General features: G+C 35.2%; 1 protein-coding gene across 1 annotated transcript in view; it reads left to right on the top strand.

The window, feature by feature from the left end:
* Nucleotides 1-22789, top strand: part of adamtsl3 (ADAMTS-like 3) — a 246130-nt gene that overhangs the window by 195172 nt on the left and 28169 nt on the right. The window contains exons 24-27 of the mRNA XM_073859643.1: nucleotides 9899-10081; nucleotides 10579-10692; nucleotides 17786-17998; nucleotides 18834-19020. Of these exons, the coding sequence (XP_073715744.1) occupies nucleotides 9899-10081; nucleotides 10579-10692; nucleotides 17786-17998; nucleotides 18834-19020 (697 nt within the window). The remainder of the gene's footprint in view (nucleotides 1-9898; nucleotides 10082-10578; nucleotides 10693-17785; nucleotides 17999-18833; nucleotides 19021-22789) is intronic.

The raw sequence follows: 22789 nt of genomic DNA, 5'->3' as shown, positions 1-22789 counted from the left end.
TAAATTTGTCGGCTCGCCATGGCAGAACCGTTCGAGATATCAAAAATCCCTTCGCAATTTAGCAAGTACAATGTCTTGGCATCATGATCACCACGTTTGGTGTCAATCCCATGAATTCCCTAGAAGGAGTATTCAAAAGTTCACCGTATGCATTTTTGAAATTATCCAAAATGGCCGACTTCCTGTTGGGCGGAGCTAATAGGTTTGATTGGGAAAGTTGTTCGGGTCGATGGGATCTATATACGTACCAACTCTCGTACATGTGCGTACATGTTTGCCCAATTTGTGCACCAATATATTTTTTTGCATTACAGGGGGTGCTACAGAGCCCTACTGCCACGCCCGTGTTCCAGCATTTGCCCGGTCCTAATGGCCGATGACTTTGAGGTCTGTGCCAAATTCCCGGTGTTTTCGAGAATGTTAAGGCACCCAAAGTGCATGCCAAGTGCTTAAATATGCCTGAAAATGAAAGTAAAGTTTGATGTGTTACCATGGGAGCAGCATTCGAGATATCAAAAATCCCTTCGCAATTTATCATCTACAATGCCTCAACATCATGTTGACCACTTTTGGTGTCAATCGCATGAAAATCCTAGGAGGAGTATTTAAAAGTTCACCGCATGCAACTGTCCAAAAATCCACCTTTTGTGACTGTCACACTTCCTGGCGCCTGGTGGTGGCGCTATACCCGAGACTCACAATAGGCACATCGATGCGATCGGAATCCTTGGCCGAACATACACACTGCGTTTCATCCCAATAAGACATTTTTTGCTTTAGATATTAGACACTTCCTGTTTCTCTGAATTCGCCATAAATTTGTCGCCTCGCCATGGCAACACCGTTCGAGATATCAAAAATCCCTTCGCAATTTAGCAAGTCCAATGTCTCAGCATCATCTTCACCACGTTTGGTGTCAATCGTATGAATTCCCTAGGAGAAGTATTTAAAAGTTCATGACTGACACACTTCCTGGCGCCTGGTGGTGGCGCTATACCCGGGAGTCACAATAGGCACATCGATGCGATCGGAATCATCAGACAAACAAGCACCCCGCGTGGCATCACAATAAGACATTTTTTGGCTTAGATATTAGACACTTCCTGTTTCTTTAAATTCGCCATGACTTTGTCACCTCGCCATGGCAGAACCGTTCGAGATATCAAAAATCCCTTCGCAATTTAGCAAGTACACTGTCTTGACATCATGGTCACCACGTTTGGTGTCAATCCCATGAATCCCCTAGAAGGAGTATTTAAAAGTTTACCGCATGCATTTTTTAAACAATCCAAAATGGCAGACTTCCTGTTGGGCGGAGCTAAAATGTTAGAGGGCGAAAGTTGTTCGGGTCGATGAGATCTATATGCGTACCAACTCTCGTACATGTGCGTACATGTTTGCCCGATCTGTGCACCAATGTTTTTTTCTGCATTACAGGGGGCGCTACAGAGCCCCTGTGCCACGCCCATGTTCCAGCCTTTGCCCGTTCGCAATGACGGACGACTTTGACGTCCGTGCCAAATTTCAAGAGTTTTCGAGTATGTTTAGGCACCCAAAATGCCCAAAAGTGTTAAAAAAAATAAAAATAATAATAAAAAAAAAAAAATAATAATAAATCCTAAGAAAAACAATAGGGCTTCGCACCTTTCGGTGCAGGCCATTCTGGCCTGCTCCTCGGTGCTCGGGCCCTAAAAATAATAAATTCGAGCAAAAACAATAGAGCTTTGCACCTTTCGGTGCAGGCCATTCTGGCCTGCTCCTCGGTGCTCGGGGCCTAATAACTCCTTGAAGAACAATAGGGTCCTCACACCCCGGTGTGCTCGGGCCCTAATAATTAATTATATAAAATATTTGAGTTATTGAATTGTATTTAATACTAAATATTGTTTAAATTTTAACCCATTTAATTCCAATTTTTTCCAAGAGACAAAAATATACAGATGTAGAATTAGTTACCACTCGAAATAATCTTTTTTATTATAGGAAAATTGTGTTTTTTACAACATTTTAGTATTTTTTTAGGGCTTTATACATGTAAACCTTTTTTACTGTCACTATTGTGAACAATGGGATTAAATTATATTTTATTTAGCATTTTTTGCTTTTGGGTCAAAATGCGTCTTACACTGCAAAAAATGATTTTCAAGAAAAAAAAATTCTTAGTATTTTTGTTTTGTTTTCAGTAAAAATATCTAAAAATTCTTAAATTAAGATGCTTTTTCTTGATGAGCAAAACGACTTTAGAAAATAAGTCTAGTTTTTAGACCAAAAATATCAAATTTAAGTGATTTTGTGCATAAAACAAGCAAAATAATCTGCCAATGGGGTAAGCATTTTTTTTCTTGAATTTAGTGTTTAAGAAAAATGTTCAATATTTTTTTTGCTTACCCCTTTGGAGAAGTTTTTTTTTTTGCTTGTTTTATGCACAAAATCACTTAAATTTAACCTAGAATTATTTTCTTGGGTCGTTTTGCTCATCAAGAAAAAGCATCTTAATTTAAGAATTTGTAAATATTTTTACTGAAAACAAGACAAAAATACAGTGCAAATATAACCCGGACAAGTGGGATGTAATCAGAGTTGTATAGTACTTAAGTATTTTTACTTTCTACATAAAAGTAAATTTTCAATTATTCGTATTTTATTAGTGTTTTTCTTTGGAAAACAAACATTCCAAAACATATTATCATAATTTTTACTCCACTACATTTCATAATTTCAAGTTTTTGGTTTATATTTAATATTTAAGTACATTAAACATCTAGTAATTTTTTGTACTTTTACTGAAGTAAAAATTTTTTTCGTACTTTTACTCAAGAAAGTAAAAGTACACAATTTTTTATGTAATTAGGCATTAAATCAATTTTAATATGCAATATATAATGAATACACAGTATGATTCTATGCTTTAGAATGTAGTGAACATTTTTTAGTAAAGAAAAGTAAATTTTTTCCTAAGACAAACACTAAAGCATAGATGCTTGGAAAATGTAACTAAAATACTTAAGTATTATACACCTCTGGATGTAATTATATAATTTCTTGCTTTGTAATTGGTTGATCATACTTAAAGGTCCCATTCTTCCTGATCCCATTTATCCAACTTTAGTTAGTGTGTAATGTTGCTGTTAGAGCATAAATAATACCTGTAAAATGAAAAAGCTCAAAGTTCACTGCCAGGCGATATATTTTGACTAAACTCCGCCCACAGGAATATATCAGTCGCCAGCACAACACACTAAAAAACTACACAATCAGAACTCGATACGTATTTTTAAAGGAGGGACTTCAAAGAACAAGAAAGACATTAGCCCGTTTTGAGGACAGTGAAAACCCACAAAACATGAACACATGTTATATTGCGCACTGTAAACACAATGAAAGCTTCAAAAACACAGAAAGAACGGGACCTTTAAAGGACCAATGTGTCCATTTTAGCACATCTAGTGGTGAGATTGTGAATTGCAATCAAAGGCTCAGTTCACAGCTCGCCTCTCCCTTTTCGAAAAGCATAGAGAAGCTACGGTAGCCGCCACAGGACGAACATGTCATCGTAGTGACGAAGCACGCTCTGTTGAGCAGTGTGTCCGTTTAGGGCTACTGTAGAAACATGGCGCCACAAAATGGTGACATCATTGTAAGGTGATGAATGTACATTAAAACTTATCATTCTAAGTTAATAAAAACAATACAGTTCATTATGTAATGTCTTTATACACCACTGATATATAGGTGTGTATATTATATTGCATTTCTGTCAAGAGGTCCTCCTAAAAGTTACACAATGCACCTTTAAGCTACTTAAAACTGAAAGTGAGATTTTGCAAGAAAATGCATTTATTGTAAATGCATCTATGTTTAGCTGTGTTATGTTAAAACTTCGGATGGCTTATCTGCTGATTCGTGGGTATCTTCCCTTCCCTTTATCCTAGACTTGTACAGTTAACCTCAACAGTATGTTACATTGTGAAAAGTTTGACGTGTTTGATGTATGCCTATCCCATGCTTAATAGCTCCTGTCCGTGCGGTTTGGGTGAAAGATTTGGCTAATTGGAGAGAAATGGTGTGTAAAGTCAACAGGTTTTTCAGGATGCTGAGTCTCTACTATGGGATTTGTGCTGCGCTGCGTCATTTACGATCGCTAATCTACTGTAGCAAAACAAGGCTCCTGTTGGTCTAGTGTACAATAACGTTTTTCTAAAGCTGTCTGTAGATTTCTGCCGTTGAAATGTCTGGCGAGAGTAGAATTTAATACAAGCATGTAATTCAGAGTTCTTCAGTTGTAGTTAGGATGTTTAATGGATGTTTTAATAGATGATACCTTAAACAATTTGAGACCAGTTTTGTGGTTTGTCTTAATAGTTACTACCCACTATTATACTGCACAGTGGCTCGATGGGTAGCACTGTTGCCTCACAGCAAGAAGGTCCTGGTTCAAGCCTTGTTCATGTCAGGTGGTCTTTCTGTTTCTGAATTTGCATGTTCTCTCTCTGTCAACATGGCATTACACTAGATTACACTACTCTAGTGTCCTCCCATAGGCCAAAAATATGCAGGTTAGGTAAATTGGAGATGCCAAATTGCTCCTCCCCAATGTGTGTATGGATTAACCAGTTTTCACCATGAATATACCCATAAAAAGATTTAATAAATAAACAAAAGACAATATAGTATACTACCATGTAGGATTGGCAGTAGTCAACCTGAATAAAAAACTGACCATAGAAGGACACAATCATGAAAAAACTGAACACATAAAGCTTATTTAAAAAATGTGATTTTGTCATATGCAGTATACTGTATATTAATTCATAAAAATCTAAGGAATAGAAATAGTTTTGTCATAATTTATTCACCTACATGCCATGACAGATGTACACTGACCAAAATTATAAATGCAACACTTTTGGTTTTGCCCCCATTTTTCATGAGCTGAACTCAAAGATCTAATGGTGCATTCACACCAACCGCGGTAGAGGCGGCAAAAACATGCTATTCGTGCGTAGTTGGAAGCTTGAACATTTGAGTTTACTCAGTTCATTTGCGCGTGAAATTCTAGTCATTCGAGACATTCACACGGAAATTAGCGTCAAGGGAGGGGCTTCTGCGACTCCGCTGAGACTCCGCTCGCTTCCTGCAATCACTTCACTACTACAGCAAGGTCCTGATTGGTTAATGGGTTAAAGTTCAGATTTTTCAACCTGCGGGTTTCCGGCGGCAATGCTCAATTCGCGCGGAACGCGCCATTCGCACTGCGCTTAATACCGCGCAGGATGCCTAATCGCGTCTTTACCTTGACTTAACATGTATATCACTCGCGCTTGCTGCCTCTACCGCGTCTGGTAGGAACTCTGCATAAGACTTTTTCTATGTACACAAAAGGCTTATTTCTCTCAAATATTGTTCACAAATCTGTCCACACGGACACAGGTATTTTTTAAGCGGAGTTTTTCCTCCAAAAATTTCCCGTCCACACATGCTCAGTTTAAAAGAGAACTCCGTCCACATGATAAAGCAAAAACACACCATCAAGCACTGTCAAGAGCATGCCACACCAGCAGGCGACGATAACCCAAATTGTAAAGCCACCTTGGCCAATCAGAAGCCTAACAAAAAGTTATTACCGGTTCCGGTAGGATAACAACATGACGCGCAAAAAGAGGAAAGAGGAGGTTTGGGCTACGTCCGCCATTGCAAAGAATCGTCAACAAAGCAGTAAACTGTGCACAATCTGACGTCAAACACAGTGGATAACGGCGCACACTCTGACGTTGCAAGGCAAAACCCCCAGTTTACTGTCTACGCGACAACACTGCAACCAGCGTTTCTTAAAATCCTCACCCTGGCATGGGTTTTCAAAAATGTTCATTTTCAGATACTGCGTTTTGATGTGGACGAACGTATGAACCGCGTTAAAAAGTCACGGTTATAAAAATACCCATGTCCGTGTGGACTAGGCTGTGTAGTGAGCACTACTCCTTTGCCAAGATTATCCATCCACCTCAGAGGTGTGGCATATCAAGATGCTGATTAGACAACACAGGTGTGCCTTAGGCTGGCCACAATAAAAGGCCACTCTAAAATGTGCAATTTTTATTACACAGCACAATGCAACAGATGTCGCCAGTTTTGAGGGAGTGTGCAATTGGCACGCTGACTGCAGGAATGTCCACCAGAGCTATTGTCCATGAATTGAATGTTAAATTGCACATTTTAGAGTGGCCAGCCTAAGGCACACCTGTGCAATAATCACGCTGTCTAATCAGCATTTTATTTACCACACCTCTGAGGTGGATGGATTACCTCGGCAAATGAGAAGTGCTCACTTACACAGATTTAGACAAATTTGTGAACAATATATAAATGTCTTATATATTTATGAATAGCTCATGAAAAATAGGGGCAAAAACAAATGAGTTGAATCTCACTGGTTCTTTCGTGTCTTGTACACTCTTAGAAAAAAGGTATAAGAAGATACAAAAGTTGTCACTGCAGCGGTACCTTTTCAAAAAGTACACTTTTGCATCTAAAGGTGCATATTGGTACCTCAAAGGTTTACATTGGTACAGAAGTACATACCAAAATGGTGCCGTCTTACTGACAATGGTTGTACCTTTTTTCTAAGATTGTAAGTAGTTGTCGAATGTTTTGTCCCGGCAGCTTTGGCCTACCTGGGCCCAAAGTGTTTTTGTAATGCTATTTTTCAGTGTGTTTTTTTGTTTTATATACATTGAAATTCTTTACTCAACCTGGTGAACCCAACCCCGTCCCCCACATTCCTTACAGTTTTTAAACAAAATGCAGCATTTTTGTCAAATCAACATAAATTGTTAAGTTAAAGTAACACAAAAAATATAAGTTAAACCATTTCAACTTGTTTTTTTAAGTTATGTCAACTTATCAGAGGTCAAAACCTAAAATAGTAGGTTGAATTGACATGTTGTTTTTACTTCATGATGCTTTTTTTACAGTGTACTATGTCGTCCCAATTTTTGGTAACATGGATGAAAAAAAAAAACATTATGCTATGTAAAACAAAAAAACAAATATCATAGTGGCCAACTTTGAACAATTGACATCTTCGCTCTTCGGATATTTTATTAAAGATGCATTATATATATATTTTTTTTATGCATGTTAACTTAAAAAAGTTTACAATATTTTTCTCCCTGTAGAAAGTCCCTCTCCCAGAAAACACGGTGGGCAATATTGATCCCACTTACATCTTAAAAACATCAATTCCTACAATCTTTTCAGGCTTCTGTTTACAAATGCCAGAATATGTCTATGCCCACGTGTACGCTTGGTGAATACACATCACTCTCAGGGCTTACGGTGTTATTTTCCATTCCTAAGAGTGTGTCTATTCATTGGCTCTCAGACTAACGGGCGTATGTCAGTAATGTCTCCACTCGCGGGATCATAAAACTCAGACTCCAATCCATGTGCTGCTCATTATTTCGGCCGGGGGCATCCCAGGGGAAATGGGCTGGAGGGAGGCAATTTGCATTCATCATGCCCATTTGTACAAGTAATTTGCAGGCTTCTCTTCTGTTCTGCTCTTTGAATCAACATTTTCTGTGGTTTTGAATGAATCTGCGTAAGCTTTCTTCCTGACATTTGAGTCTTTCAGGGGCAATATTGAAGTTGCTCCTAAATTCTGGACATTGTCGAGTCATTTGTCAAAATCTTAGGATGTTGGAATTGGTATTTGTATTGGAGAAGCACACGGAGCAGCACAGTTGTCACTTTCTGTATGGACTGTTCAAATGAGCTCTTGAAAAAAAATCAGGCATTTATCAATAAACAATATCAACTTATATATATGTGACTTTAAAGGCGGAGTCCACGATGTTTGAAAGCCAGTGTTGATATTTGAAATCACCCAAACAAACACGCCCCTACCCCAATAGAATCTGGACCTTCTGTTGATAGACCCGCCCCACACATACACAACCCGGCATTTGATTTGATTTGATTTGCTATAAGTGTGTTTTGGTAGTCGGCCCGTCTCCTTTTCCAACGCGTTTTTCAAACATCGTGGACTCCGCCTTTAAAAGGTGCAGAAGTGATGTATGGGAGGGGTGTATTTGTACACTATTTGCTTCTAATGCATTTTGCATGTGTGATGTTCAAATGTGTTGTCAAATTAACAAATAAAACTATGCATTATTAATTAAATAATTTAATTTAATAAAATAATAAAAAATCAGTAAGTAATTAAATAATGAGTTCTTACAATAAATCATATATCAAATAACTAATAAAATTATGCCTTATTTACTAAATAATTTTATTTAAAACAACAACAGAACATTATTAAATAATTAAATAATGTGTTCTTACCTACAATAAATTATGTATCAAATTAACAAATTATTATATATATATATATATATATATATATATATATATAATAAAATAAAATAAATATACATATTTGTATAACTAGAAATAATGAGTCATTACCTACAATAATTTATATATTAAATTAACAAAATAAATTAGTAAAAAATAATTATATATTTTTTTGAATATTTAAATAACGAGTTCTTACCTACAATAACGTATGTATCAAATTAACAAATAATTATATATAATAAAATAAATATACATATTTGAATAACTAGAAATAATAAGTTATTACCTACTATAAACTATGTATCATATTAACAAATAATTATATATAATAAAATAAATATACATATTTCAATAACTAGAAATAATAAGTTATTACCTACAATAAATTATGTATCAAATGAACAAATAAAATAATTAAAAATCATTAAATCATTAAATAATGAGTTCTTACAATAAATTATATATCAAATTAACAAATAAAATGATGCCTAATTAACTAAATAATTGTATTTAAAACAACAACAACAACAGAAGATTATTAAATAATTAAATAATGTGTTCATACCTTCAATAATTTATGTATCAAATTAACAAATAATTATATATAATAAAATAAATATACTTATTTGTATAACTAAGAATAATGAGTTATTACCTACAATAATTGATGAATCAAATGAACAAATAAAATTAAGAAAAAAATATATATTTTTTTAATAATAAATTAAATAATTAAATTAAATAATGAGTTCTCACAATAAATTATATATCAAATTAACAAATAAAATTATGCCTCATTAACTTGCCTACAATAAGTTATTTATAAAATTAACAAATGAAATTATGCTTATATATGCTTAAAGTTATAACAAATTAAATACATAAAATGATGTCAAGATAATGACATTTGTTACATTTGTTGTATGACTTTAATTGCTGGTTACAATCAAACAAGTTAAGATATCTCGAGGTAAAATAGACATTTGATGTGTTGAATACTAGCTTATTTAAACGGTTTTTTCAATGAATAGTTAATTCAAAATATGAAATTATGCTCACTTGAATACAAAAGTTGAGAAATGCAGTCATTTTATGTTCTTATATAGGGCTCAATATGGTGAAGCTCCAAGAATGATTTGATATATCAAATGATTGATATATTAATAAATGTTTAAAAATACATACAAATATGAATAGTTTTCTCTCACAAAATTGTATTGTTTAACTTCAGAAGGCATATACTGTATTAACCCACTGGAGTCATGTGATTACTTTAATGATGGATGCATGCGCTTTTTGGAGCTTTATAAGAAGATAACATAATGGCATTTCTTATATGAAACGGTTTGCTTTAGTTCATCTGAAAAAAGGAAGTCATATACATACTGTATTTTCAAAGAAAAACTTGGGTTGTGCCTCTGTAACAAAAGGTAATAAAGCACCAAAGTGCACAGTGTTTGTAGAAACTATCCATTTGTCTGACCTCTAATCTGTAAATTGATTGATAGACAGTAACATGGGTTTTCCCTCCAAACAGGTGTACCTAAACCAACAGTGAGCTGGCATCGTAAGGAGGGCCCGTTGAGCACCAGCGCCGCTCTCCTCCCAAACGGTTCTTTGATTCTGAGGAACATCGCGCCGCAAGACTACGGCATCTACTCCTGCGTGGCTGCCAATGATATTGGAAAATCGGTGGCTTCCAGTCTGCTCCGCGTGGCGGGTGAGTAGCGATTCTCCAGGTGCCAGTATGTCAGTCTAAAGTTTGCTGGGTGACAGGGAAATCCTCGCATGACAAGTGAACCACACTTTGTGGGTTGGCTTAGTTTTGGAAAGTCCGCTAACTCAATGGGAGTTTGCGAGTTGCATATTGATATTGGCGTGGTTTGGCGCATCTTGTTGAGAAATAGCGTGCGAGACGGTCCGCGCTTTTTTAGATCCTACAGAGGTGGTCAAATCCATCTGTGCAGGAGAAGAAGAAATATGCATGTCCTTATTGAGGGTGACTTTCTCTGGAGATCTTATAGACTGAAGTTGTTAGTGGTCATTAAACAGAAACAGAAGTTGGAATCTCTCAGCTGATGGAAGAAATTATCTAAAGAGTAGTAATCACTTAACCATCAAAGAAACTTAGAAAGCTCACCGGTTTATCATGATTAGATGGATTGTGTTTGATGGTAATGCGTTTGGTGATACAGTGTATTTTCTTCTTGATGTCAGGAGGACCTCTGGGTGAATCTGAGCATTTAAAGGAGATGAACAGAAAAAGAGTTCTGATGGCTTCTCTGATCGGCACCAGCATTACAGTCAAACCTGGAGATATTTTAAGAATAGGTATGGCACTCCTTCAAACTTATAATAAGATTATGACATGGTCCCGTAATAATTTTTTAATGCACTAATGTTGCTTTATTGTCCGTAAAGAATGATTAGTAATGAATATAAGTAACTTTAACATTGCACTTGAACCCACGCATTGGGTCAAAAGGGGACAAACCCAATCTGTTGGTTTGTTTTAACCCAAATATAAAAATTTTGAAACAGCTGAGTTTGTCCCTTTTTGACACGACTTTTTCAAGTTGTACATATTTTACATTGGAATTCATACGAAGTTAACCATGCAAAAACGTACGAATATTATAAAAAACAATAACGAAGCTCCACCCCTAACCCCAACGTAGGTTAAGGCAGATCGTACAGAAATGGACGAATGTGGTCGTATGAATTAGCCACGTCATAAAATACTTACGAATTGCCACAAGATAGCGTTGGCATTTCTTGTCTTATTGCATACACGAGAAGTCTTACATATTTTATGAGTTGGCTAATTAATAGGCATTTAGTTAATCATGTAAAAACGTGTGATTATCATAAAAAAAACAATAATGAAACCCCACCCCAACGTCACAGGGGTCAAGGCAAATGTACGAATGAGTAAAAAATGTACGAATGTGGTCAAACAAATTAATACGAATTAGCCACGTCATAAAATACTTACGAATTGCCACGAGATAGCGTTGCCATTTCTTGTCTTATTTTCAACCCAGCATTGGGTCCAAAGGGGACAAACCAAATCCATTGGGTTGTTGTAACACAAATAATTCAATGGGCATTTGAGCTTGATTTCACGAGAAGTCGTACATATTTTACGAGTTGACTAACTCGGATGAATTAATACGAAGTTATTGATACAAAAACGTATGAAGATTATAAAAAACCACAATAAGGACCCCATCCCCCCTGACCCCAACGTATCAGGGGTCACGGTAAATCATATAATAATGAACGAATGTGGTCGTACGAATAAATACAAATTAGCCACTTTGTAAAATACTTATGAATTGCAATAAAATAGTGTTGGCATTTCTTGTCTTATTGTATACACAAGAAGTCTTACATATTTTATGAGTTGGCTAATTCGTAGGCATTTATACGAAGTCAATCATGTAAAAACGTATGATTATCATAAACAAAAACAATAATGAAACCCCAACCCAACGTCACAGGGGTCAAGGCAAATCGTACAAAAATGTACAAATGTGATCAAACGAATGAATACGAATTAGCCACGTCATAAAATACTTACAAATTGCCACAAGATAGCGTTGCCATTTCTTGTCTTATTGCACACTCAAAATTTTTTTTTTGTTATTTTCAACCCAGCATTGTGTCAAAATGGGACAAAACCCAATACGTTGGGTTGTTTTAACCCAAATAAAAAAAAAATCTGGATTAATTTAACCCAACAGCTGAGTTTGTCCCTTTTTAACCCAATTTGTCCCAAGTATAAGTAAAGTTTAACACCTTAAAGTACACATGAAATTAAACTTGACCCTTTAATTCAATGGGTATTTTCAGTCTGATCTTACGAAAAGTCATACATATTTTACGAGTTGGCTTATTCGTATGAATTCATATGAAGTTACTCATACAAAACATATGAAGATTATAAAAAAACCACAATAAGGACCCCCCAACCCCAATGTATCAGGGTTCACGGTAAATCGTATAATAATGAACGAATGTGGTCTTAGCAACTTTGTAAAATACTTATGAACTGCAACAAGATAGCTTTGCCATTTCTTGTCTTAATGCACACTCTAAAATGTTTTTGTTATTTTCGACCCAGCATTGGGTCAAAATGGGACAAACCCAATATGTCGGGTTGTTTTAACCCAAATAAAAAAAAATCTGGATTAATTTAACTCAACAGCTGAGTTTGTCCCTTTTTAACCCAATTTGTCCCAAGTATAAGTAAAGTTTAACACCTTAAAGTACACATGAAATTAAACTTGACCCTTTAATTCAATGGGTATTTTCAGTCTGATCTTACGAAAAGTCATACATATTTTACGAGTTGGCTTATTCGTATGAATTCATATGAAGTTACTCATACAAAACATATGAAGATTATAAAAAAACTGAAGAAAGACCCCCCCCCACCCCACCCCAACGTACAAAAATGAACGAATGTGGTCGTACAAATAAATACAAATTAGCCACTTTGTAAAATGCTTACAAATTGCAATAAGATAGTGTTGGCGTTTCTTGTCTTATTGCACACACAAGAAGTCTTACATATTTTACGAGTTGGCTAGTTCATAGTCATTTATACGAAGTTTATCATGTAAAACATATGATTATCATAAAAAAATAATGAAACCCAACCCCAACGTCATAGGGCTCAAGGCAAATTGTACAAAAATGTATGAATGTGGTCAAACAAATTAATACGAATTAGCCACGTCATAAAATACTTACGAATCTGGATTAATTTAACCCAACAGCTGAGTTTGTCCCTTTTTGACCTGAGTGTTAGTTAAGTTTAACACCTTAAAGTAAACATGAAATTAAACTTGACCCTTTAATTCAATGGGCATTTTCAATCTGATCTTACGAGAAGACGTACATATTTTATGAGTTGGCTAATTCGTATGAATTCATATGAAGTTACTCATACAAAACATATGAAGATTATAAAAAAACAATAATGAAACCCCACCCCAACGTATCAGGGGTCAAGGCAAATCATACAAAAATTTACGAATGTGGTCGTACAAATTAATACGAATTAGCCACCTTGTAAAATACTTACAAATTGCAATAATTTTGGCATTTCTTGTCTTATTGCACACACGAGAAGTCGTGTGTATTATAATGAAAATTATGAAGATTATAAAAAAACAATAATGAAACCCCACCCCAACGTCACAGGGGCAAGGCAAATCATACAAAAATTTACGAATGTGGTCGTACAAATTAATATGAATTAGCCACCTTGTAAAATAACCCAGCATACATATTTTATGAGTTGGCTAATTCGTATGCATTTATGGGAAGTTAATCATGTAAAAACAAATGATTATCATAAAAAATAATAATAATGAAACCCCACCCCAACATCACAGGGGTCAAGGTAAATCGTACAAAAATGTACAAATGTGGTCAAACGAATTAATACGAATTAGCCACATCATAAAATACTTACGAATTGCCACGAGATAGCGTTGGCATTTCTTGTCTTATTGCACACTTTAAAAAATGTTCTGTTATTTTCAACCCAGCATTGGGTCAAAAGGGGACAAACCCAATACGTTGGGTTGTTTTAACCCAAATATAAAAAATATCTGGATTAGATTAACCCATCAGCTGAGTTTGTCCATTTTTGACCCAATTTGACCTGAGTTTTAGTTAAGTTTAACACCTTAAAGGAATGGTCTACTCATTTTCAATATTAAAATATGTTATTACCTTAACTAAGAACTGTTGAATCATCCCTCTATCATCTCTGTGTGTGCACGTAAGCGCTGGAGCGCGCTGGGACGCTTCGATGGCATTTAGCTTGGCCCCATTCATTCAATGGTGCCGTTTGGAGATGGGGTTGGAGGTGACCAGACACATCAACGTTTTTCCTATTTGGGACGAGTAGTTATACGAGCAAGTTTGGTGGTACAAAATAAAACGTAGCGCTTTTCTAAGCGGATTTAAAAGAGGAACTATATTTTATGGCGTAATAGCACTTTTGGGAGTACTTCGACTCGCCTGAAAAGTCCGCTCCCCTTCTCACTCTCATAATGGGAGAGGGAGGGTGTTTCTGCGCTGAGTCAAAGTACTCCCAAAAGTGCTATTACGCCATAAAATAGTTACTCTTTTAAATCCGCTTAGAAAAGCGCTACGTTTTATTTTGTACCACCAAACTTGCTCGTATAACTACTCGTCTTGAGTGGGAAAAACGTTGATGTGTTTGGTCACTTCTAACTTTGTCTCTAAATGGTACCATTGAATGAATGGGGCTAAGCTAAATGCTATCGAAGCGTCGCAACGTGCTCCAGCGCTTACGTGCACACACACAACAGTTCTTAGTTAAGGTAATAACATATTTTAATATTGAAAATGAGTAGACTATTCCTTTAAAGTACACATGAAGTTAAACTTGAAACTGACATTTCAGCCTTATCTCACAAGACATTGTACATATTTTACAAGTTGGCTAATTCGTATGAATTCAAGAAGTATTCAATACAAGAAGTATGAAGATTATAAAAAAATAACGAACTCCCCCTTACCCCAACGTATCAGGGGTCACGATAAATTGTACAAAAATGAACGAATGTGGTCGTATGAATTAATACGAATTAGCCACCTTGTAAAATACTTATGAATTGCAATAAGATAGTGTTGGCATTCCTTGTCTTATTGCACACACAAGAAGTTGTACGTATTTTACGAGTTGGCAATTTCATATGAATTCATACGAAGTTACTTATACAAAAAGTATGAAGATTATAAAAAAAAACAATAACGACTCCCCCCACCCTCAATGTATCAGGGGTCATGGTAAATCATACAAAAATGAACAAATGTGGTCGTACGAATTAATACAAATTAGCCACCTTGTAAAATACTTATGAATTGCAATAAGATAGTGTTGGCATTTCTTGTCTTATTGTACACACGAGAAGTCTAGCGTATTTTATGAGTTGGCTAATTCGTATGCATTTATACAAAGTTAATCATGTAAAAATTTACGAATATTATAAAAAACAATAACGAAACCCAACCCCAACGTCACAGGGATCAAGGCAAATCGTACAAAAATGTACGAATGTGGTCAAATGAATTCATACGAATTAGCCACGTCATAAAATACTTACGAATTGCCATGAGATGGCGTTGCCATTTCATGAGAAGTCGTACATATTTTACGAGTTGGCTAATTCGTATGAATTCATGCAGTATGATCCGTATGAAGTTAATCACGCAAAACGTATGAATACCATAAAAAAACTATAATGAAACCACTCCCAACACAACGCCACAGGGGTCAAGCAAATCGTACAAAAATGTTGTCATACTTACACGATTTAGCCACCTTTTAAAGTGTTTACGAATTGCCATGAGATAGCGTTGGCATTTCTTGTCTTACTCCACAATGTTGGGTTATGTTCAACAATGGCTAACCCAACAAAGGGTTAAAACATCCCAACATTTTGGGTTAAAACAATCCAGCATTGGTTAAATTACAACCCAAGGGCCTGGGCTCGTCCCTTTTTGAACCAACACTGGGTTGAAAATAACCCAGCATTTTTTAGAGAGTACAAGATGAATTGGTGCACATTATTACAAAGGAAAACAAATGTTATTGTCCACCTGAAACAATTTTCTTTTTTGGCTGACATCACACGTCCCTCTTACTTTTCAACCGCTAGCTGTCTGCATCCTTTTTACAGTCCAATACATTTTTGATTGATAAAATCAAGTCCCATCATAGATTTATTCTTGTCATATATCATTTTACTAAAAACTAAAAAATAGATTATAGAATCAAAATGGGCATTGAACAACATTATTCATAACTTCTGCTTCTCAGTCATAGCTGTCATGTTGAGATCACATGACCTGTAATGTAGTTTCTCCATTGACACTTTCTGTCATTAGAATAAATTAATGGTGGGTGATACAAATATATGTTTTTTTTACGAAAACCTTGGTAACTTTTGAGTCACCAATAGAAATATGAACTAAAGAAGCCACTATTGTGTGTGCCCAATAAAATAATAAAAAAATGAAATAATGGATGAATTCACAAGCATGCAATATAGATTATTTCATGTAGGGCTGTTTAACTCTTTCCCCACCATTGATGGGTTGTCTCGTCAACTAAGAGAAAACATTTGCATAAAAAAAGTGTTTCTGAAAAATGTTTATGTTATTCTGCAATAATACGATTACCCAATGGCGCACTTTTTATAAATTTATAAAAAATCTGAAGCACAAAACGTTATTTACCAATTTTAAACTCTGTGTATGTTTTGATAATCCAGCTGCTCCATAGAGTATCAATAGTTCATATTTTGACAAACTTTTTCTTTAATATATTACTTTAGCAACCAATTTAGATTTAAGGTATATTCTGTCTAAACAAACGGATGCAATTTCATTATTTGCTATAAGTTTGATTCGAAAACTAAATCAAAATTGGGATTAATTTAAAAAGTTTTAAAAAATGTATTACCGTATTTTTCGGTCTATAAGCTGCTTTTTTTCATAATTTGGCTGGTGCTGCGTCTTATAGTCAGGTGCGCCTTGTAAGTCAGTATGAATTAATTTTGACATTTATGAGGCAAGAAACATCATTACCGTCTACAGCCGCGAGTGTCCACCATATGCTGCTTCTGTATTTATGTAATTCAATGGATTCCGTGATGCGGAATGACGAGTATGCGAACTTCACGCTAGTTGGCTTGTTCAGTTAATTTAACCTATTTAACCTTCCAGGTAAGTTGTGTATGCTATGGTTTATCGTTTAAATAACTGATAATATTACTTTAACGTACAAATATCTATTCAGCCTGCTGTTCTGTGTGCTATTGCTTTCCAGATTAAATGTCTGTTCTTCGGCTCAGATTTTTTAAAATAATTTTCTAAATAAACGCGACGTATAGTCCATTGCGACTTATATATGTTATTTCATCGTAATGGCGCAATTTTTATACATTTATAAAAAATCTGAAGCCAAAACGTTATTTACCAATTTTAAACTCTGTATGTTTTGATAATCGTTCTGAATCTGATCTCTAACAAAATTCATTCACAACAAAGCAATTAATTTTGCAAATTTTGCAAAAAATGTATATATATATAGAGAGAGAGAGGAAAAATATATAGATGGGATGAAACTTTTTTCCTGTTTTGTTTGTTTGTTTGAAAGCAGAGGGTCTGTTCTTTTATTTGATATATTTGTATGTTTATATATTTTTAGAAAAGAAATTCTGGAATGCATTTTGTGAAACATTAGCGAAAATCACAAAAAATGCTGGCGGGCAACTTTTCAAAAAATGGCTGGCGGGGAATGAGTAAATTGAGTCTTGCTAATTACAAACGATGGGACTGTATTTCCTCCTAATATTGACCTTTAACCCCTCAGGTTGTCCAGTGGTCCCCAGCCACAGGAAGCCCATCACGTGGTCCTATCAGAACCAGACCCTGAAGCAGAGCCCAGGCACGAGGTACCGCACACTGGTAGGAGGGCGGGTTCTGGAGATAAACACGCTCGGTGGGAAATTTGATGGACGCTACGAGTGCCAAACGCAAACCAACGACAACAATCTCACCGCTTGGGTTTATGTGCTTTCACAAGGTTAGTGCAATGTGACATTCTGACGAGAGACAACGTGGTTGAAGAAACAGAGTTTGCTGTAATATAGTTGTGATATTTAAAAAATATAAGAGCGGAATAAAAGTAGTATAATGTAGAGCTGATAATGAACAAAAATGTTGGATGAAATTATGTGGAAAAGACAGAACATGTTAAGTAGATACAGCAGTTTCCTCTTTTCATAGTTTTCCTCTACCATCTAGGCAGCAATGCATGCATCTTGGTAATCCCATAATGCATTGGGTTTATAAAAAGCTGTGCTTCGAAATGTTAATTTTAAATTTTATTATTTATTTAATACATTTTAAAAAGTGTAAGCCACATTGCGTCCTGAGATAAAGGTTGTAGGATAAACTAAACAGTGAAATGGACCACATTTTCTTAAGAAAAGCAGCTGCTCTGCGAACTCGATCGTGTCTTGTTAAAGCTTCATGTCTTTTTTTCAGCTCTCGCACAAAGACAGGAATTTTAAAAGGCTTTTGTGGACGTTCAGGTCCAAGTACTAGAAACCTTTTAGAGCTTGTAAATGGTCTCTATAACATCTCACGGTGAATGAGACACTTGACTGATAGTGGCTTTTATTTGATAGTAACCCTACTTCACTAAAGCTAGGATATTGATTCACAACATGCTAATCTTCCTCAAGAATTCAAATGTAACGTCACGTTTGGATGCGCTGTGTAATGTAAACGTCTGACATAAATGAACTTTGTATTATGGGGCAATAAATGACTTTTGAAATGGTTTTTAATTTGTAGTTGTACGTTTTGAGCCTGTTTATGTGTGTGTAATCCGTGTGTACATTTTCTGTGCGTAGAGTTTAAGTGGCGTCTGGGCGAGTGGAGCTCTTGCAGTGCTTCGTGTGGTAAGCGTGGGGTTCAGATGAGGAAAGTGCAATGTCTGACATCAGAGGGCCAGGAGACGCACCCTTCAGTCTGCCATCACCTCCCCAAACCGATCAGTCAACCGCGGGCGTGCAACCTGCTGGACTGTCCTCCCAGCTGAGCTTCACTCCGGCTGCTCCATAGAGTATAAATAGTTTATAAATTGAGACACTTTTTATTTAATGTATTACTTTAGCAACCAATTTAGATTTAAAGTATATTCTGTCTACACTGCAAAAAAATGATTTTTAAGAAAAAAAATGTTAGTATTTTTGTCTTGTTTTTAGTAAAAAAATATATAAAAAATTTAAATTAAGATGCTTTTTCTTGATGAGGAAATATGACCCAGGAAAATAAGTCTAGTTTTTAGACCAAAAATATCAAATTTAAGTGATTTTGTGCATAAAACAAGCAATCTTGAGAATTTTTCTTAAACACTAAATTCAAGAAAAATTGGCTTACCCCATTGGCAGATTTTTTTTGCTTGTTTTCTGCACAAAATCACTCAAATTTGATATTTTTGGTCCAAAAACTAGACTTATTTTTTTGGGTCGTTTTGCTCATCATCTTAATTTAAGAATTTTTTGATATTTTTACTGAAACAAGACAAAAATATTAAGAATTTTTTTTCTTGAAAATCATTTTTTGCAGTGATCAAACAGATGCAATTTCATTTGCTTTAAGTTTGATTCGAAAACTAAATCAAAATTGGGATTCATTTAAAAAATGTTTAAAATTTTTATTACATCTTTTTAGTATAGTATTTTATAATATATAGTACTTAATATATAATATTTTTCTACTGGATCGCACTGCAAAAAAATTATTTTCAAGAAAAAAAATTCTTTGTACTTTTGTCTTGTTTTCAGTAAAAAAATAAAAAAATTCTTAAATTAAGATAATTTTTCTTGATGAGCAAAACGACCCAAGAAATAAGTCTGAATTTTTCTTGAATTTAGTGTTTAAGAAAAGTGTTCAAAAATTGTATCGCTTACCCCATTGATTATTTTGCTTGTTTTATGCACAAAATCACTTAAATTTGATATTTTTTATCTAAAAACTAGACTTATTTTCTTGGGTCATTTTGCTCATCAAGAAAAAACATCTTCATTTAAGAATTTTTAGTTATTTTTACTGAAAACAAGACAAAAATTCAAAGAATTTTTTTCTTGAAAATCATTTTTTGCAGTGTGGCCTGTGACAACCGACCACTTCCTTTCATTATTTATTTACATTTTAAAAATTTACATTTTAAACACCACATTTTGAGAAAAAAAGCAGAGATAATTCAATTTTTGTGATGGACTTTTCATAGAGATCCCATTCAGAGCGATCTTTAAAACATACATGGACATGCAGCTGCTTGGCATAGGGCAATACTTCCGGGTTTAAAAAGTTGCGGTATTACGGAAAGCCGGAAATACTCGTCATTGGCAGGGAAAGTTTTCTCTTGATTGACGAGATATCTCGTCAATGGCAGATAAAAGAGTTAATATATAGCATATCTTGTATAGGATCGTCTAAGGGGCGATTTACATTTTGCGTCTTTTGCACGCTCAAGTTCGTTATTTCAAATGTAGGCGCGCGGTATGCACGCTCATAATGGAAGCGACGGGGTTTTTTCAGGCGCGTCTGCACCGCATCGAGTTAAAAACATTTCAAATTTCTAGAATTGAAGTGCAGAAGCGCACCACAGGTCACGTGACAAGAACCAACAGACATTCGCGCTTTCTGTGCAGATTTAGACGCAAAATGTGAACCGCCCCTAACGCCGGTTTAACACCGAAAGCGTGCACATGTTATTTTCGGCGCCCATGTTAATAAGTTAAAGCATGCACACCGCACGCATGAGCAGCGCGTGCTCGCGTGGTAGGAGCGCCGCTGAAGCAACAGTGCTGCGATTGTTTCGGCGTCGGGTCTATTTTTGCTGCGCTGCTCACGTTCAATTAAAGTGACAGTGCTTTGTTTATGGTTTAAATGGTGGTGGATTGAAACGAAAAAGTTGAATTTTACCATAAAATCATGAATGTGACGACAAGTGTGTTTCAAACAATCCTGACTTTGCGCAATTTGAAAAGAAAGCAATGAAATATTTAAAAACACACTGTTTTGACTGCGCTGTCATTCACTCTCTGCCCAGCACTAAATGAATCCTCATAGAAGTTAATAATCTTCAGAGAAATACATACATCTATAAATCTATGCTTAAACTGTTGAAGGGAAACACGATCGACTGCTTCATGCTGTCAATCACTGAGTGATTTTTTTATTTTATTGTAAATTTTCAGAGAAACAGATTTAATAATGTGCCATGGGCTTTTTAATTGCGTATTTTGTCTATATCTGTCATTACACGGACCAGAAAAGCACGAAAACAATGTAAATTAAACAAATGAACTTGAGATACCGTGTGAAAGCACAATGGCAACTTTGCTACTTTTGTTGTCCACTTTTTTCTGTGTTTTCTCTTGTTTTTATTAATGTAAAGCTACTTTGGAACAATTTAGCTTTGTGAAACAAAAGCACAATTTAGCTTTGTGAAAAGCAATATATAAATATATATATATATATAAATATATATATATATATATATATATATATATATATATATATATATATATATATATATATATATATATATATATATATATATATATATATATATATATATATAAAATTGAATTGAATAGTTGCCTTGCTGTATAATCACCCCTAATATCTGACCATCGAAGATTAAAAACTTAGTGACAGTCTCTCTTTCTCTATGATAAATGATCGTGGCTGATGCATGTCTCTATGGACTTCAGTAAAAGTGAACCCTTCAGAATTTCGTGGCTGTCATCCGTTTGACTGCGAACAGCAGCCTTGTGATTCACAGCCAAAGTGTCTCTTTCCATCAAACAGCTCATTTATCATTCCCTTCCACACATCAGTCTTCTCAAAGGCTGGACAGACTGTCAGCGAAGCACATGAATCTAACTCGGGGAGCCCACAGTGGCCAAAGAGGAACAGCTATCAACTATAAGCATTTTAGATCTGTCAGCCTAGTTGAATTTGTGTCGATTTTTACCGTAAACTGATTGATTCGCAGTGCATTTGATTTTTGTAATCTGATGTATATTTTACAGAAAATAATGTTGTAAACAGATCAAAAAGTATAATTAAGTAGGTCTAGTAATATTGTATAGAAATAAGCAGGGTGTGATAGGCTGAGGGGAATGGGGGGGGTCTTTACATCGCTGCCTCCCCAGTGGGGACAAAATTTAAAATGGTAATCAAACAGCCATATAAACAGCTTAAAATAAAGATAATTTAATATTAATTATATAAAAAAATGAATATATAATTTAAAAAAGTAAAAGCACTCCCACGCAACAGTGCAAACAACAGTAAAATCAGGAATGGAGTATTACTGTCAGCACTTCCCTTCCTCTGACAATAGGTTTCTGTGCGTCTAGGTTATGTCATGATCCTTTTTTAAAGGATTAGTCAATTTTCTTAAAAAAAAAAAAAAATCCAGATAATTTACTCACCACCATGTCATCCAAAATGTTGATGTCTTTCTTTGTTCAGTCGAGAAGAAATTATGTTTTTTGAGGAAAACATTCCAGGATTTTTCTCATTTTAATGGACTTTAATGGACCCCAACACTTAACAGTTTTAATGCAGTTTAAAATTGTCGTTTCAAAGGACTCTAAATGATCTCAAATGAGGCATTAGGGTCTTATCTAGCGAAACGATTGTCACTTTTGGCAAGACAAATAAAAAATATGCATTTTTTAACCACAACTTCTCGTCTTCCTCCAGTCCTGTGACGCGCCAGCGCGACCTCACTTAATACGTCATAACGTCAAGAGGTCACAGATGACGTATGGAAACTACGCCCCAG

This window comes from Misgurnus anguillicaudatus, chromosome 21 (assembly GCF_027580225.2).
Source record: "Misgurnus anguillicaudatus chromosome 21, ASM2758022v2, whole genome shotgun sequence".
NCBI classification, from domain to species: Eukaryota; Metazoa; Chordata; class Actinopteri; order Cypriniformes; family Cobitidae; genus Misgurnus; species Misgurnus anguillicaudatus.
The sequence above is the reverse complement of the archived record's forward strand: the minus strand, read 5'-3'. Positions and strand labels throughout refer to the sequence as shown.